At 47.3% G+C, this 13,553-nt stretch overlaps 6 protein-coding genes across 6 annotated transcripts; 3 read left to right on the top strand and 3 right to left on the bottom strand.

The window, feature by feature from the left end:
* Positions 1–610: 610 nt before the first annotated feature.
* Positions 611–2,308, bottom strand: EDB91DRAFT_359136 (uncharacterized protein). The gene is made up of 10 exons (XM_041326994.1): positions 2,093–2,308; positions 1,939–2,009; positions 1,816–1,885; positions 1,687–1,755; positions 1,499–1,632; positions 1,279–1,444; positions 1,083–1,225; positions 964–1,028; positions 888–915; positions 611–837 (listed from the first exon to the last, which is right to left on the bottom strand). The coding sequence occupies exons 2-10, from the start codon at positions 1,997–1,999 to the stop codon at positions 797–799; spliced, it is 777 nt and encodes a 258-aa protein (XP_041177110.1). The 5' UTR covers positions 2,000–2,009; positions 2,093–2,308; the 3' UTR covers positions 611–796.
* A 197-nt stretch (positions 2,309–2,505) lies between these two features.
* Positions 2,506–3,048, top strand: EDB91DRAFT_359276 (uncharacterized protein). The gene is made up of 3 exons (XM_041326995.1): positions 2,506–2,708; positions 2,760–2,981; positions 3,039–3,048. Exons 1-2 carry the CDS (start codon positions 2,588–2,590, stop codon positions 2,900–2,902), a joined length of 264 nt encoding a protein of 87 aa, XP_041177109.1. The 5' UTR covers positions 2,506–2,587; the 3' UTR covers positions 2,903–2,981; positions 3,039–3,048.
* A 1,593-nt stretch (positions 3,049–4,641) lies between these two features.
* On the top strand, positions 4,642–5,882 carry EDB91DRAFT_1329053 (ubiquitin-conjugating enzyme). The gene is made up of 8 exons (XM_041325305.1): positions 4,642–4,892; positions 4,957–5,005; positions 5,061–5,078; positions 5,132–5,229; positions 5,280–5,314; positions 5,365–5,442; positions 5,496–5,592; positions 5,646–5,882. The coding sequence occupies exons 1-8, from the start codon at positions 4,790–4,792 to the stop codon at positions 5,702–5,704; spliced, it is 537 nt and encodes a 178-aa protein (XP_041177108.1). The 5' UTR covers positions 4,642–4,789; the 3' UTR covers positions 5,705–5,882.
* Positions 5,851–7,977, top strand: EDB91DRAFT_1133189 (uncharacterized protein). The gene is made up of 11 exons (XM_041318727.1): positions 5,851–5,997; positions 6,097–6,143; positions 6,203–6,285; positions 6,337–6,428; positions 6,487–6,542; positions 6,602–6,625; positions 6,676–6,839; positions 6,891–7,075; positions 7,134–7,439; positions 7,496–7,586; positions 7,646–7,977. The coding sequence occupies exons 1-11, from the start codon at positions 5,977–5,979 to the stop codon at positions 7,726–7,728; spliced, it is 1,152 nt and encodes a 383-aa protein (XP_041177107.1). The 5' UTR covers positions 5,851–5,976; the 3' UTR covers positions 7,729–7,977.
* Positions 7,978–9,922, bottom strand: EDB91DRAFT_1133183 (pseudouridine synthase). The gene is made up of 2 exons (XM_041318726.1): positions 9,871–9,922; positions 7,978–9,818 (listed from the first exon to the last, which is right to left on the bottom strand). Exon 2 carries the CDS (start codon positions 9,758–9,760, stop codon positions 8,159–8,161), a length of 1,602 nt encoding a protein of 533 aa, XP_041177106.1. The 5' UTR covers positions 9,761–9,818; positions 9,871–9,922; the 3' UTR covers positions 7,978–8,158.
* Positions 9,923–11,250: 1,328 nt separating this feature from the next.
* On the bottom strand, positions 11,251–12,537 carry EDB91DRAFT_1053371 (uncharacterized protein; the record flags this gene model as incomplete). The annotated part of the gene is made up of 3 exons (XM_041313742.1): positions 11,251–11,856; positions 11,906–12,154; positions 12,208–12,537. Coding segments are annotated over 3 exons (1,185 nt in total), but the record flags the coding sequence as incomplete, so codon positions are not given.
* Between the last annotated feature and the right edge of the window lie 1,016 nt (positions 12,538–13,553).

Below are 13,553 nucleotides of genomic sequence, written 5' to 3'. Positions count from 1 at the left end.
ATCTCGAGTCTCGACTGCTGTAATATGAATCTAAACTACCACAAACATATAGATGTTCCATGCTAGGCAGTAAGATGGCGAATCGTGACCTCCTCCTAGATATTCCGCATCACCTGTGGATTATTCGGCACCCGACAATTCAGTCCAAGTAGATAGTTCCGATACGGGGCACACATTGATCAGCGAACTGAAGCACCGAAGGTAGCTACAAAGCCATCTGAAAAGTCAGTTTCGGGGCTGCCTAAGTCACCCTGATTGTAAACTCCTAAAAGCTCGAGTGCGAAGGTGCATATATTCATATCGATATGTTGGACCTCGCGACCTGGCTCCCTAAACTTAACAGCCCGTTGTAGACCAAAAGGCCAGAGAGGAGTATGGACCAAAGGTCTGTTGCGGTCGCGTGCCCCAAGGGAACGTAAGCACATATGGCAACTTGAATGACTAGTGGTCTGTCTGAAAACGCATAAGATATGGCATCTTGAGACATCGAACGCGGGGTGGCCAGGAACAAAGAGGGGCTTAGGGTGTGCGTGGTTGAATGCCACAAAATCGCATTGCTACAGTTTAGGACTCCTGGAGGCTCCCTGAGGCCCGAATCAAATGATCTCCTTATGCCCTCCGATCAGCGGAGAAGAACATTTTACCCATCACTTGCGAAAACGGGGCATTTCTGCAATAATCATGGCCAAGATGACTGCACTGTGACAGAAGATATCACATTGATTTAAATGATGCTTGAGACGAAAACTCAACATCGATGTGTGAGGTAATAAGCGAGCAAGGTGAAGATTTCTCATCAACTGCCAGACGTTGCATATTGATTATGAGTCGACAGCCCTTCAAAACCATGTTCAGGCCATGTCCTGTTCGAGAGCGACTACACTCACGCATGATGATAATACCGAGATGAGCCAACTAACCACAATGTTAAATTTGGTCTCTGGTAAGGTAGAAAAGGCTCACAAGAACGTGATTACAGGTGCGCTCATCGCGGAGCTGGCAAAACGAACCGACACAGACGAAGATCACTACAGCGTATGAAATCGTCATTAGTATGACAATGTCAGAAGCAATGCTCGTACCACATATTAAAAGATATGTAGCTGTTCCGTCCCTAATTAAAAGGGAGACAAGTGGTGTCCGGCCCCACCCAGCGCGTCTGGCCAGGATATGTTTCATAAGAGAAAGGCCTAGAAGGGTGCTTTGCGTTGTTACCGCTGCAATACTGGAGGCACTGTTCACAAAAGTGGTGAATCGGATGAGAAAAGTGAGACTTGCGCATGAATTGTTATCTGAGCTGGTGGTGTTGACAGAATGCAATACGGGATGTAGGGGATCCCGTTGAAGTAGCCACCGACCAGAATCACGAGAATTATATACTCGAGTGTCATCTGCAACCCTAGTATGATAGCGATGCGGCGACTTTTGTTGAACAGCGCATACACTGGTATTGACCCGGTTGCTTACTGCACTTATTCGAAAGCAGAATAATGCTTACCTCGCACAGCCAAGATGATCTCGATAGCGGTTGTGTGGAACTGCGCAAGGATGGCACTATAAATGTACCATGCAAAACAAGTTGATCTTAGGGCCTTTCCGCTGTTAAGGTGAGGGACGGCAAATTGGTGGAATCTGCACATCGATGGAGTATTTCAGTGGGCATAGAAAATCAGAGAAAATGCTTACATTTGTGTTGCAAGACCGAAATATCGGAGGAACAAGTACAACCACTTAAAAAAGGAGGTCCAGGGTTTCCTGAAACAGGGGGTCAGCATAATTTACAGGTGTACACAGAACTGGATTGTAAAGACGCACGGCCAGATATGCTCTATCTCGCTCTTTGAAGTAAGCACCATATCCCACAGCATGAGGGTCAATGAAGATACTGTACGCAAAAAGTTCAATTGTAATGTGAGACGATAGTGGAGTCGTACTCACCAAGATGATAATTGACTTCACGGGCGAGGAATTGATAGTTCATTACAGAGCTTCCGTCCATTGCGCTTTGCCTGCAGATTCGCAAAAGCGACAGACCGATTGGAACTTGAGAACTGGAGACCGGAAAGTTCCCTGTGACAGATTCGCGACTCACGAGTCGGTCGAAAAGGGCTGCAAAGCGTTATTTTGACCTTTCTTTTCGAGAGCCCCTGCAATTTGGTTGAATTTGATGGTATGATTGACGCACGCCTCCTCCGGTAATCGAAGGCCGTCCCTAGCCAATAGAGGCCGGCGTCGACTTCAGCGCTGTTAGCAAGCTGATAAGTAACTGTAACTGGGTGAGGCTGATAACTGCTGATAGGTTCATGCCTTGTACTTGTTAAAGTCCGACAGACCGCGGCACCGTTGGCAGGTGAACCGATTAACAGCACACAATATCATGTATCTTTTACGTTCGCGAGCTTGAATCCTGAAGTTAGTCTGCACTAGTCACTGGCTCTAATTGGAAGAGGACCTGACAGGGCTCGTTAGTAACATTTGGGTATAATCAACGCAGGCTGATCTCACCAGGTTCAAGAGTCATCAACATGATACTACATCCACCGCAAAATTCGCAGATCTTCAAGTAGCCGGCCCGTTGGAATCTGTGATGATGGCGGCGACTCTGAGCTTATCATATTGCAATCAATCATCGCGAGCTCCCCTGAGCTGCTTCGTATCGTGGATTCGACTGAAACTCGCCGGTGTCTTCCTTCTAATATTGGTCACCGGTGGGTCGGTTCTTTGGTTTGATCCGCGCGCGGGATTGACGCTGCCAACAGCTTCCGGTGCCTCGGTGACCACTAGTACTTATCCAGTAAAGCGATTTTTACGACGGCTTTTGCCAACTTTTGCCGCTATTTTGCCAAGAACCTGGGGTCGGGCTACAGCTCAAAGTACAGGCAGATCCGAGGTCAGACGATGACGCCGGAAACGGATGACGCGCCGAAGTTCAAGCTTCAAGTTGAGTAGCGCGTTAGGAGGTACTTGAATGTTGCTTAGAGGTAAGTACTTCCTGAGTGTCTCCCTGGCAGAGCGTTTAATACCATCGGGCACTGAAGAGTCCTAGACAAGTCCTAGTCATGCCTAATGAGGCCTAGCTACTTGACTGCTCCAGAGTCGAACTCTCAAGATCTCAAGCTTCAAGCCCCAATTACATATGTACATACTTGCTCTTCACAGCTTGCCCAATGCAACCACACAAGGGCGGCACTGCCACCTCAAAAAAAGAAAGACAATCGCTCCTTCTTTTTCAAGGTGATCCACTCCGACTGCGCTGCATTTCAAAAGAGACCGCTCATTTTCGCAGAGGCTTTGTTAGGAAGGCCTTCGTCAGGGTTGCGCCCACTATGACTATGACCACGTGTGCTGCTTCGCTCCCATTATCCAGCATCTCGGGCAGCAACTGGCGGTTTCTCCTCACATCCCCCACCGCAGTTTCGGATCCAGACGTGCGGTATACCAGAAGGTTGCAGTGCAATCTCTACACGCCTTATCTAATTGCCACGTTCCCAACGGCTGGGAACGAGACTACCCACCACCGCCACGGTATCTATTATCTTCGGCTCGCACTGCCTTTTCGCTCAAGCCTCATCTTCCGGCTACTTAGTTTGGGATTCATAATATAGTGACCGTTCTATGAATCCCAAACTAAGTAGCCGCAGGGATTCCACGACCCGTTTTCTTTCGCTTTTCCTCTGAGGTGAATCCCTCCAAGCCGTCCTCCACGGACCGCGATCATCGTCCTGCCTCACCACAAACCAAGCCTCACCGAATTGCACACAACAAATAAGTACGTACTTCTTACCCACTCCCACGCCATTAGTATTCCGATGTTCGGGAAAATGTCTTATCCCCTATGTAGCACGCCGTTGGACCCTAAACTGTCAACACCTTTTATGTCATGCATTACGCAGGTATGGCATGTGCGAAGCATAGATCTTGCGGGTATATTTGTGGGGTGCAGATAACGTGTTCGGACGCACAGCACCGTTCGGTGCTTCCTCAACAATGTACGCTTCCCTCACGTGTAACTCTTACTCATTGCCTGACGGTTTGCGATCAATACTCTAGTTGTCATTTGTTTCACTTGAGCTATCAAGGTACTTTCTTTCGCACTTCTACCGTTCATTCAAGGACCGCACAACACTCGTGCACATCATCCAAACCATGCTCGGTCATGGGTTTCGAGGCGATCGCACCGCCCACAGTATACCAATCTAGACACGCGATGACATATTTGCTCATTGTGTTCTCCGAGCCTCAGTGGCATCGCGTCTCTTGCAGCCCATCATTTTCGGAGCTGAAGCTGATCTCAAGGCCCTCGCCAAATTCACCAGTCCGTCCCGTGCCTTCGCGAAAGTGACCCGCATGAGCTTCCGAAACACAAACTCAGGGTGACTTTTTTTTTCTCTTTTTGTGTACTTATACCATGAAATTTGGCCTCCCTGTTTTCCTTATCTTGTGACCTGGTCGAACCAAACATAGTGCTACCAGTGTGTGGAAGGGCCCTACTGGAAATGTTTGATATACTGAAGAGTACGAGATGTGATACTCTACTAATGAAAGCACATGATTGTTAGGAGTGACACAAACGTCGTTTAACGGGCACGAACGGTTGCGTGTAAAATATCATGGGGTACCTTTGTTCTGTATGATACGTTTGCAAGTAAGTAACGTGTCGATCGTCGGTGTGTCAAATGCAAGTCAAATGAGTGTCTTCCCACGATTGATCCCAGCTTGCTGCTTGATCCCTTTGTGACTATCTGTTTCTTGAATCGCACTCATCATCAATCACTTTCGATCTTCAATCATGTCAATGTCGAAACCATCCACTCCTCAACCATCGAACACTCTTCTTCTCCGTAGGCAGCTCACAGAGCTAACCAAACACCCAGTTGAGGGGTTTTCTGCAGGTGCGGGCAGCCTTTCTCCCTGACTTTGATCTTCAACCGATTCCTGACAGACTTCCGGGCAAAGGACTTGTCGATGACAATAATCTTTATGAATGGGAGGTCATAATAATCGGGTCAGTACGACTCCCTCAATGCCACCTACATCACAGCTCACCTGAGACTTCACAGGCCTCCGGACACCCTATAGTACGTCCATACCCCTCTTCATGCCATCACTCTTATCTTGATACCGGATCTAGTGAAGGAGGCTTTTTCAAAGCTCGTTTGACTTTCCCTTCCGAGTACCCTCTACAACCCCCAAAGATGCGCTTCATCACCCCCATGTGGCACCCCAACAGTAAGTCACGGTGCACTTTACATATCGCGTGATCTAAGCCTATTCTACAGTTTACGCCGATGGTGTGGTTTGTATCTCCATCTTGGTGTGTATACCATATCATCTCCATTAATCCGTGCTCACCGGGGATCACAGCATGCTCCGGGCGACGATCAATACGGGTATGAGGATGCCGGTGAACGATGGATGCCTGTCCATACAGTGGAAACGATCGTATGACTTTCACCTGCTCATTTCCTTTGATCCGATTTAACTCTTCCCCGCAGCTTGTGAGCGTCATATCGCTATTGTCGTCCGAGACCCCAAACACGGACAGCCCAGCCAATGTCGATGCCGCCAAAGAAATTCGCACGGACCATGCTGGTGCGTAACCCCCAATTGGCTGAATCACTTGATGCTAATAATGTGACTTGTAGCATACAAGAAGAAGGTACGACGCCTGGCACGCAAGAGTGCGGAGGAGGCCTTTGATTAATTCATCCACCTGCATCCTTCATCTTACGGTTATGCGTACTATGGTCTCTGTTTTACTAGTTGCTGCATCTTTTTTCTCGTCAAGTACGAATGAGTCTACCAGAATCTTTCAATTCCATTCTAATTAGAACGACTCCAATCAAACTCCAATGACATGTGGTCCGATCACGTGACTGCACTACTGAGAATTTGAAACATGGGAGCAACCCCTCCTACATCTCACTTCCATCACCCCATCCAAACGCCAGCTACAACCACCAAACAAAACCAAGGATGTCGGAACAAGCTGGCGAGGCAAGTGCATCAAAGAGTCACCGTAAATCTAACCTGAAACATTCCAAATGTCGTATGTTACATGTCCTGTTCGTATCTTGTGGTCGGTAATCTACCCAGGCTGTACCTGCAGCACAGAAAGGCAGCTGGACGTCCTTTTTGAAGTCGTGAGTCTCTACCGTCCTTGAATCGTTCTTCGAGTTGTGATCGGTATGATACCCCTCAGGCTGGCTGGCTTTACGGGCGATCTGTCGGCAATGACTGCTCCTCCGTTTATATTATCGCCTACTTCCCTTACCGAATTCCCAGGTGCGATAAGAGACTGCGGCTTCTATCGATCGATCTGACTGTGGTGTTCAGCTTACTGGTGTGAACGCCCCGAGTTGTTTGCTGCGATTGCCGATGGGAAGACAGAGCAGGCTCGAGCGTTAGCTGTGTTGAAATGGTTCATCGTGAGCGGAGATGAACTATGGTTTTGTTCCATTCTGTTTAATTCATCTTCATTGGCAGAGTACGCTTAAAGGGCAGTACACCTCCCGAAACGAATCTATGGGTTCTGAGAAGAAGTATGTGTGCTGCATACATCCCTTTGACACAAGGCTGATCTAATGAATCTGATGCGCAGACCCTTGAATCCCGTACTCGGAGAGTAAGTGACCTTCTTTACCACTCAATCCTAAGCTGATCTCAACTACCTAGGCTCTTTTACGGCTATTGGCCACCCACCACAACTCGCGAAGGCAAAACCACCTTAGTTGTAGAACAAGTCTCCCACCATCCGCCCATCACCGCTTACCACATAGAGAACGCTCAAAAAGGCATCATCCTCACTGGACACAACGCACAGAAGACGAGTTTCAGTGGTATGTCCCTTTACTTTTCACGCGGGTCTCTGATGCACGACGCACGTTTAGGGGGAAGTATCATCGTGAAGCAGGTTGGGCATGCAGTTCTGACTGTATCCCTTCCCTCTGGCGAGATCGAAGAGTATCTGATAACCCTCCCTCGCCTTCGCATCGACGGGCTGTGGTACGGTTCTCCCTATATCGAACTAGCAGAAACGAACTGCATCCAAAGTAACACCGGGTGGCTATCCACAGTAAGCTACTTACACCCCACCATCCTATCCCATCAATATTGACGAGTTCAAATAAAAGATCGAATACAAAGGCAAAGGTTATTTCTCAGGCAAATCGCACACGTTCAAAGCAACCCTCACCCCTCCTGCGCATGCGCACGTTTCCACTTCTCCTCACGTGATTGAGGGGACGTGGCATACTACGTCTAAAGATTTGAATACTGGGGGAGCGTTTCATGACGTTACGTCGCCCAAGGAGGAGATCACGGTTGCTCCGATCGAAGAGCAGAGCGAGTGGGAGAGTAGGAAACTTTGGTTTGGGGTTGCTAAGGGTATCAGGGAGGGTGATTTTGAGACTGCTGCTACGTTCAAGGGCAAGATTGAGGTATGTTGATTCATGGAGGTTGTATGGAGGTATTTTTTTGCTGATGGTCGAAATAGAACGAGCAACGACAAAGAAGAAAGGACGAATCTGCTGGTGGCACGACGTGGGAGCTGAAGCACTTCAAGCACGTTGATAATGATCCTGTCTGTGAGTATCCTGCTCTCGTCCACTACTCTTCCCCAGTGCAACCGCTAACATTTCACAAGACGAACGTCTCGGCAAGCTCTTCAAAGTTCACCCACCGACAGAAGACGCCTACGTCTACCTAAACAACGGTCCGCACTCTTAGATGCCAAAGCAACCACACCTCTAGATGTACATTGCACCTTGGATTGCTGGATTGGGCGCCGATATGGTCGTATAGCCGGATATATTCTCTTACCTCTTCATTGTAGTATCGGACTTTTCTAATTCATACTTTTACCTGGGGTTGGTTGTATGAGCGATAGCATGCTGCATATACAGCGATAACGTGTAGGAGATCGCTCTGGCTCATCCAACAGCCATCACATCTACAACGGCATGCAGAGACGCCATATCTTGTCCTTCATTCAATCCCGTCGATATGTTCTCCCACCTCTTCATTGTCGTATCAGACTTGGGACTTGGCTAATTCATACTTTTACCTGACGTTGGTTGTGTGAGCGATTGTATGAGTGGCCGGCGCATATACGATGTGTCTATGTGATCGCTCTGCATCGAACGGCGATCATGTTCCCTCATTCAATCCCGTCATCAGCTGTCTCGTCTTGCTTCTGCAAGTTATACTTGCTACCCCTGCCTATTCGCCATCGCTCATTAGCCACATCAACGTGATCAAGTCTCTTCCTCTCCAACAAAGGCATATACTTTGCCCCACGTTTGTACGTCCCCGCACCAAGTGGGACGCCAAGAACCGGTTCTCGCCCCAAGCCCGAACGAGGGAGGGTGTGAGGTGTCAACCTTGTCTGGCTGAATGGGAAGTACCTTGGGGGAGGGGGGTGATACTGCATGGCAGCGGTAAGGAAGTGCTCGTCTAATACTGTGTGGATGAGGGAACGTTGGTGGATAGAATGGAGCTGGTGATAGAGGTCTGAGCCTGTACCGCTTTCCGTACCTGTACCGTCGTCGTCTGTTTGCCATGTGACGTCTGAATCTGCGTATGCACAGTCCCAGAGCATAAGAGGGAGTGCATCGGCCATTTGATATTCTGGTTTGCGATCTACGAGTGGTAATTGTGAGTCGGAGTCAGGGGGTGCGTCTGATGATTGAGGAGAAACGTTCATGAGAGCGCTGATGATGGATGGTGGTTCTAGCCCTGTCCCGACAAGGAAAAGGACAGCCATGATATGTCGGACTTGATGGTATAAAAAAGCCGATCCTACGAGATCGAACACGTATAATCTATTATCCTTATCAGACTCTGCTGAAATAGGATTGATCTGTGCGTGCATGACGCAGCGGTGAAAATTCGTGATTTGTTTTCCAGGATCGAGTTTACATAAGTTACGGAAGTCGTGTTCGCCAATGAGAAGGTTTGCTGCTGATTGCATGAGGGATACGTCGACTCCGTGGGAGGTGAAGAAGTATTTGTAGTGTCTGTGCTTGCAGTTGAAGCGGGCGGAGAAATTGGGGGAGATTGGGGACCAGGCGAGGACGCGGATCGTTGGGGGGAGGAGGCGGTTTAAGATGGATACGTAGCGGAGTTCCTGTTTGGTGGAAGGATGGGAGGGAACTGACGTGTTTTGGGGGGTGTCTTCTACTGCGTCTGTGGCTAGGTTGCTCAGTGCGCCCGTTCCATCATCATCTGGGGTGGAGGATACTTTGGATTGTGAGTCGCTTGATGCCACTTCTGGTTGTGCGCTGGAAGGAGGACTGGATGAAGCTTCGGTAGGGAGAGCACTTCGAACCCATAGCGAAATAACCTGGCCAGCCGCACTGACTCCTCGATCTGTTCTTCCACATTTCTCCCATCCACAACCGTCTAAACCACCGTTTTCATCAACCAGTCTAGCCTTTACAAAGGCTTTGAACAACACATCTTCAACCGTAGGAAGAGGTGTCGGACCATTTTGATATGCTAGCCCATTGTACTCCCACCCCGAATAACAGAACTTAATCGCGATCTTGCGTTTCGGGTGGGATGAGAAATGGAATGGTTTTTTGGACATTGAGAGGTGAATGTGAATTGACTTGGTTGCGTCCTTTTTTGTCGTCTCTAGCTGTTTGAGACGCGCGATAAGTTCTTCCTTTGACCAGGATTCGTAGTTTGGTGTCATGACGCGAAGATGGATTTTGGACGGTAGGAAACGGTACGTGAATCCAAACCTTCCAAAGCGCATGGGTCTGCAGCAAACTCTGCTGCAAGTTTCGACGCGGCGTAAGTGATGTTTATGGATTCTATGACTGACTTGAAAGTTGACCTGAATATTTGTGGAGTTCACGACGGTACCTTTAATTTTCCAGCCAGCCGAGCAGCGAGTTTCGACGCGGGAGTGCATCACAATATTTACCTTATAAGGTTGGCAAAATCTGTGTTGCCCTTATATGCCCATGTATCAGCCTACTTATCAAGCATCATATTCCTGATCTGCAAGCTTGTTTGTCGTCTGCTTTTGCGTTCGACGAATTAATCTAAGAGTATATCAAGTTCTGAGCCAGTGTTCAAAGTTCTACATTGTGTATCTCAAACACAAATCATACTACGGAGCTTTCGCCATTTCGTCTTATATTTTCCATTTCGATAAATCATTATCATCCCATGTCGAATTCTAAGCTAGTGGTCAAGTTTTTGCATCCATGCGTCAAAATTATATGTTGCTGTAGGCATACACCCAACCATTCACCACAGGTATACCCAGTAGGACGACGATGGCGAAAAGCTATATTCTCTACTACCTACAAAAAGGTATTCTGTTTATGTAGGAATAGTCTCGACTGAGGAAACACTACGATAAACGAGCGAGTAGCAAAGATACAGAAATGTCCGAGTGCTTTTGTCAATATTGACAGGTCGTGCATCAATTTCCTTGCCGTTCATTTGGTGAGCCTTCTCGACCGCATCTGCAGATGTGAAGTGTACATAGCCAAAACCGTGCGACTTTCCGCTTGCGCGATCGAAACCGGGGTAATAAAATATGATGGAGACAGATGGGAAGAAATAGATGAGAGGGTGGTATAATAGGACTGCCAGTGGACCCGAGTGCATGAATGTGACATTGTGGCTGGTGACTGGTGACCTTTGATGGGTCAATGAGTGAGCGGCAGGATGGACCGAGTAAGTGCAGACTGGAAAGTAGACTGGAGAGAGAATGGAATGAGCTTGACCTAGAATGAGCTGGCAAGCAGAACCCTTGCTGGAGGAGGAGGAGGAGGAGGAGGAGGAAGAATGCAGCTGAAGAGAATTGATCTTAAAATTTATATTCTGGCCCTTCATCTTCAGAGTCTTCGTATTCCTCTGAGTCACTGTCTTCATCAATGGTTATGTGGTCATCCTCGTCTTCGTCATCGCATGCTGTCATCATCATCATCATCATCTTCTTCTTCTTCATCATCTTCATTATTCTCGTCATCATCATTTTCTTCGCCTCGAGTTTGATTCCGTCGGTCTCCAGCATCAGAGTCAAAGATCAGACCACTTGTGTCGCTCATGACAATGTCCAATTTGTCATCACAACTTCCTGGTCTGTGTTTGCACTCAGTGGCCTTTGTCAAGTCATACTGAACTACATGGCCAACACCTATGCCTGCAAAATGAGCGAACATATCACGATCAGGCAAAACTATGTATGCCAAGCCATTATCAATGAGGACATCAACAAGGTCAACTTACTCACATGTTAACGTAGAATGCGGTCCAGTCATTTACTTCTCCGAACCGTCGCGCAACAGTTGGGCCATACTGAAGAAGAGTATCTGTGTGGCCATCAGCAAAGGAGGGTATAAGATGGCAGGCTCTAAGAACAACGGAGGGATCAAGGAAACCAAATGCAGAGGGTGAGTCTGGTATGAAGCCAACTTTTAGGAGACGACCCTCCCTCATGCTCCAGCAGTAATGCAGGACTACACTGAACCATCGAACCCACAGGAACTCCATTGACTGGGGTGAGCGATTACAAACGTCAGGGCCAACATGGAGTACTTGTACGCAAAAAGTGCCTAAAACTTGAGCATACCAAAATGGATGAGTGTCGCCGCCATGTTCTCTCGAAAAAGTCATTACAACACCACCGCACCCTGGTTTCAGAGTATCTTGATCACGGCGGACATCGTAGGTCGTGTAGTTGATTTGAAGGTGCTTGGCTTGGGAGACCACATTAAGGTTGTTGATGAAGCATACACTGTTTCGTTCCGCATCAGTGAAAACCCTCTCATCACCATCATAATCCAAGCTGAGCAGTTGTGAAAGAAGATGGTCTTTCAGTTTAGGAACAAAGCCCTTTTGGTTTCCATTAGCAGTGAAGCTTTAGTAGACTAACATGTCTTACCTTGATAGCTGGATCGCCCTCGTGTTCACTCAGGTAACGGGCCAGATTCAGGAAGTTGGATGTATTGGACATAAAGTGGTGAACCTTAATTGGTAGGTCACTGGTATGTATATCCTGAAGGACGGCTGTAGATTGCTGCTGCCAGCAGACACGAGTACGTCTTCTTTCCTGTTTAGCAAGTTGCTTCGAGGGATCTTGCTTATTTGTATTTTGATACAGCATTTTTATGAGATGGTGGGCGAGCTTACCCTGTAAAATGCAGAATGTCAAGATGGCCAGATACTTGAACATCGACTATGTACAATCTGAGTGGTATATGAATCCGTTGTTCCAAATAGCCTGATGGAGCCCACATAATCGCCAAGCACATGCAATTTGTAGGTTGAGAGATTGAAAATCCTGGGATGAGCACCCGATGATCTTGTTCCCCCATTAGTGGACTGTAGATTAGTCTCACACCTCCTCTGGTGTGCAGCAACTTCGCATGGAAGTTCTACAGTTTGAAAAGCCGAGCATGTAAACTGCTGAAATTTTCGAAGTTGCTTTCCTAAACCATCCAGCGCCTGATCGAGTCGAGCTAGTGAATCATCTGTGTGAAGCTGAAGCTTGGCCAAGGCATGCCATTCAGCCAGTTGAAAAAGAAGAAGACAGACAACATTGTCATGCTGTACAGGGAATAACTCTTCAAATGCAGGGATTGCACACTGCTCAGAAGTGGGAAGTCAGAGTTTGGAAAATGGCAAAGTCCACCAGACTAATTAACCTGTAAAATGTCCTTGAAGTGCCGTGCAACACTATACCGCACATCTGACACACTGGGTGGAAAGCGCTGAATTGCACCCCTGCCAAAGGAAGGGATTGAGTGGAAGCTATGGTTCCATGTCAGAAATAAAATCAGTAGTCTTTACACGAATCAAATGTCTTTACCGTTCATTCAGGACAGTTATTGTTTCAGGATTTATGGCATAAAGGAGCCTGATGAGATGCTTAAAAACGGATTTGAATATGCCCAGTTTGAACTCGTGTAAAAGGTCGACAACGAGCATTGGGAAAAATTAAAACCAAGGGAGCCTAGCCGATCAGCAAAGGCATTCTAAAGACGTGATGTAAATAAATAGCTAACTATAAAGACGAAATAGCCTCACAAAGGTAGGCACAAGGGAGAGCTCTTTTAGAAGACACTCTACAGCAGCACCTTTGATAGGGAGGCCTAATTTGTAGATGGCATCACGCACGACAGTGATTTTGTCTCCAAGATATTGTCGTACTCTTGAAACTCTTGCTGACATATCAGCGACGAGCCCAATGCGCCAAAAATATGATTTTGGAAGGAGACATTGTGGGCATGGGCAAACACCCTTATCATGAATGGTTGCAACAAGAACTCTGTTGACAGCATCTTGGTTAGTAAAAGGGAAGTCAGAAGGATATAGTTTATTTACTTTTCTGGGTAGTCTGCAGAATAGGTAAATATCCTAGGAAATACTCTGTGGTACACCCCATCATAGCACTTGACGACAATACCATTTTTGTACGCTTCGATAAAATCATTGTCTATCAGAATACACCAGATAGCATGAAACAGCTCTCGCTTGCAATGAGCTAGAACATTGTCATAATTCTTCCTTTTAACTACAATAATTTGCAC

Source organism: Suillus paluster, assembly GCF_016628075.1.
Source record: "Suillus paluster strain FC165 chromosome Unknown EDB91scaffold_26, whole genome shotgun sequence".
In the NCBI taxonomy this organism is placed as follows: domain Eukaryota; kingdom Fungi; phylum Basidiomycota; class Agaricomycetes; order Boletales; family Suillaceae; genus Suillus; species Suillus paluster.
The sequence above is the reverse complement of the archived record's forward strand: the minus strand, read 5'-3'. Positions and strand labels throughout refer to the sequence as shown.

Coding starts and splice junctions, on each gene's coding strand:
- EDB91DRAFT_1329053 (XM_041325305.1), top strand. CDS start 4,790: ATGTCAATGTCGAAACCATCCACTCCTCAACCATCGAACACTCTTCTT. Junction 5,315..5,364: donor TGGTTTGTATCTCCATCTTG/GTGTGTATACCA, acceptor CGGGGATCACAG/CATGCTCCGGGCGACGATCA. Junction 5,443..5,495: donor TCCATACAGTGGAAACGATC/GTATGACTTTCA, acceptor TCTTCCCCGCAG/CTTGTGAGCGTCATATCGCT.
- EDB91DRAFT_359276 (XM_041326995.1), top strand. CDS start 2,588: ATGATGGCGGCGACTCTGAGCTTATCATATTGCAATCAATCATCGCGA. Junction 2,709..2,759: donor CCTTCTAATATTGGTCACCG/GTGGGTCGGTTC, acceptor CGCTGCCAACAG/CTTCCGGTGCCTCGGTGACC.
- EDB91DRAFT_1133189 (XM_041318727.1), top strand. CDS start 5,977: ATGTCGGAACAAGCTGGCGAG. Junction 6,543..6,601: donor TCTATGGGTTCTGAGAAGAA/GTATGTGTGCTG, acceptor TCTGATGCGCAG/ACCCTTGAATCCCGTACTCG. Junction 6,626..6,675: donor TTGAATCCCGTACTCGGAGA/GTAAGTGACCTT, acceptor TCAACTACCTAG/GCTCTTTTACGGCTATTGGC.
- EDB91DRAFT_359136 (XM_041326994.1), bottom strand. CDS start 1,999: ATGGACGGAAGCTCTGTAATGAACTATCAATTCCTCGCCCGTGAAGTC. Junction 1,886..1,938: donor TGAAGTCAATTATCATCTTG/GTGAGTACGACT, acceptor TTTTGCGTACAG/TATCTTCATTGACCCTCATG. Junction 1,445..1,498: donor GATCATCTTGGCTGTGCGAG/GTAAGCATTATT, acceptor GGTCAATACCAG/TGTATGCGCTGTTCAACAAA.
- EDB91DRAFT_1133183 (XM_041318726.1), bottom strand. CDS start 9,760: ATGCGCTTTGGAAGGTTTGGATTCACGTACCGTTTCCTACCGTCCAAA.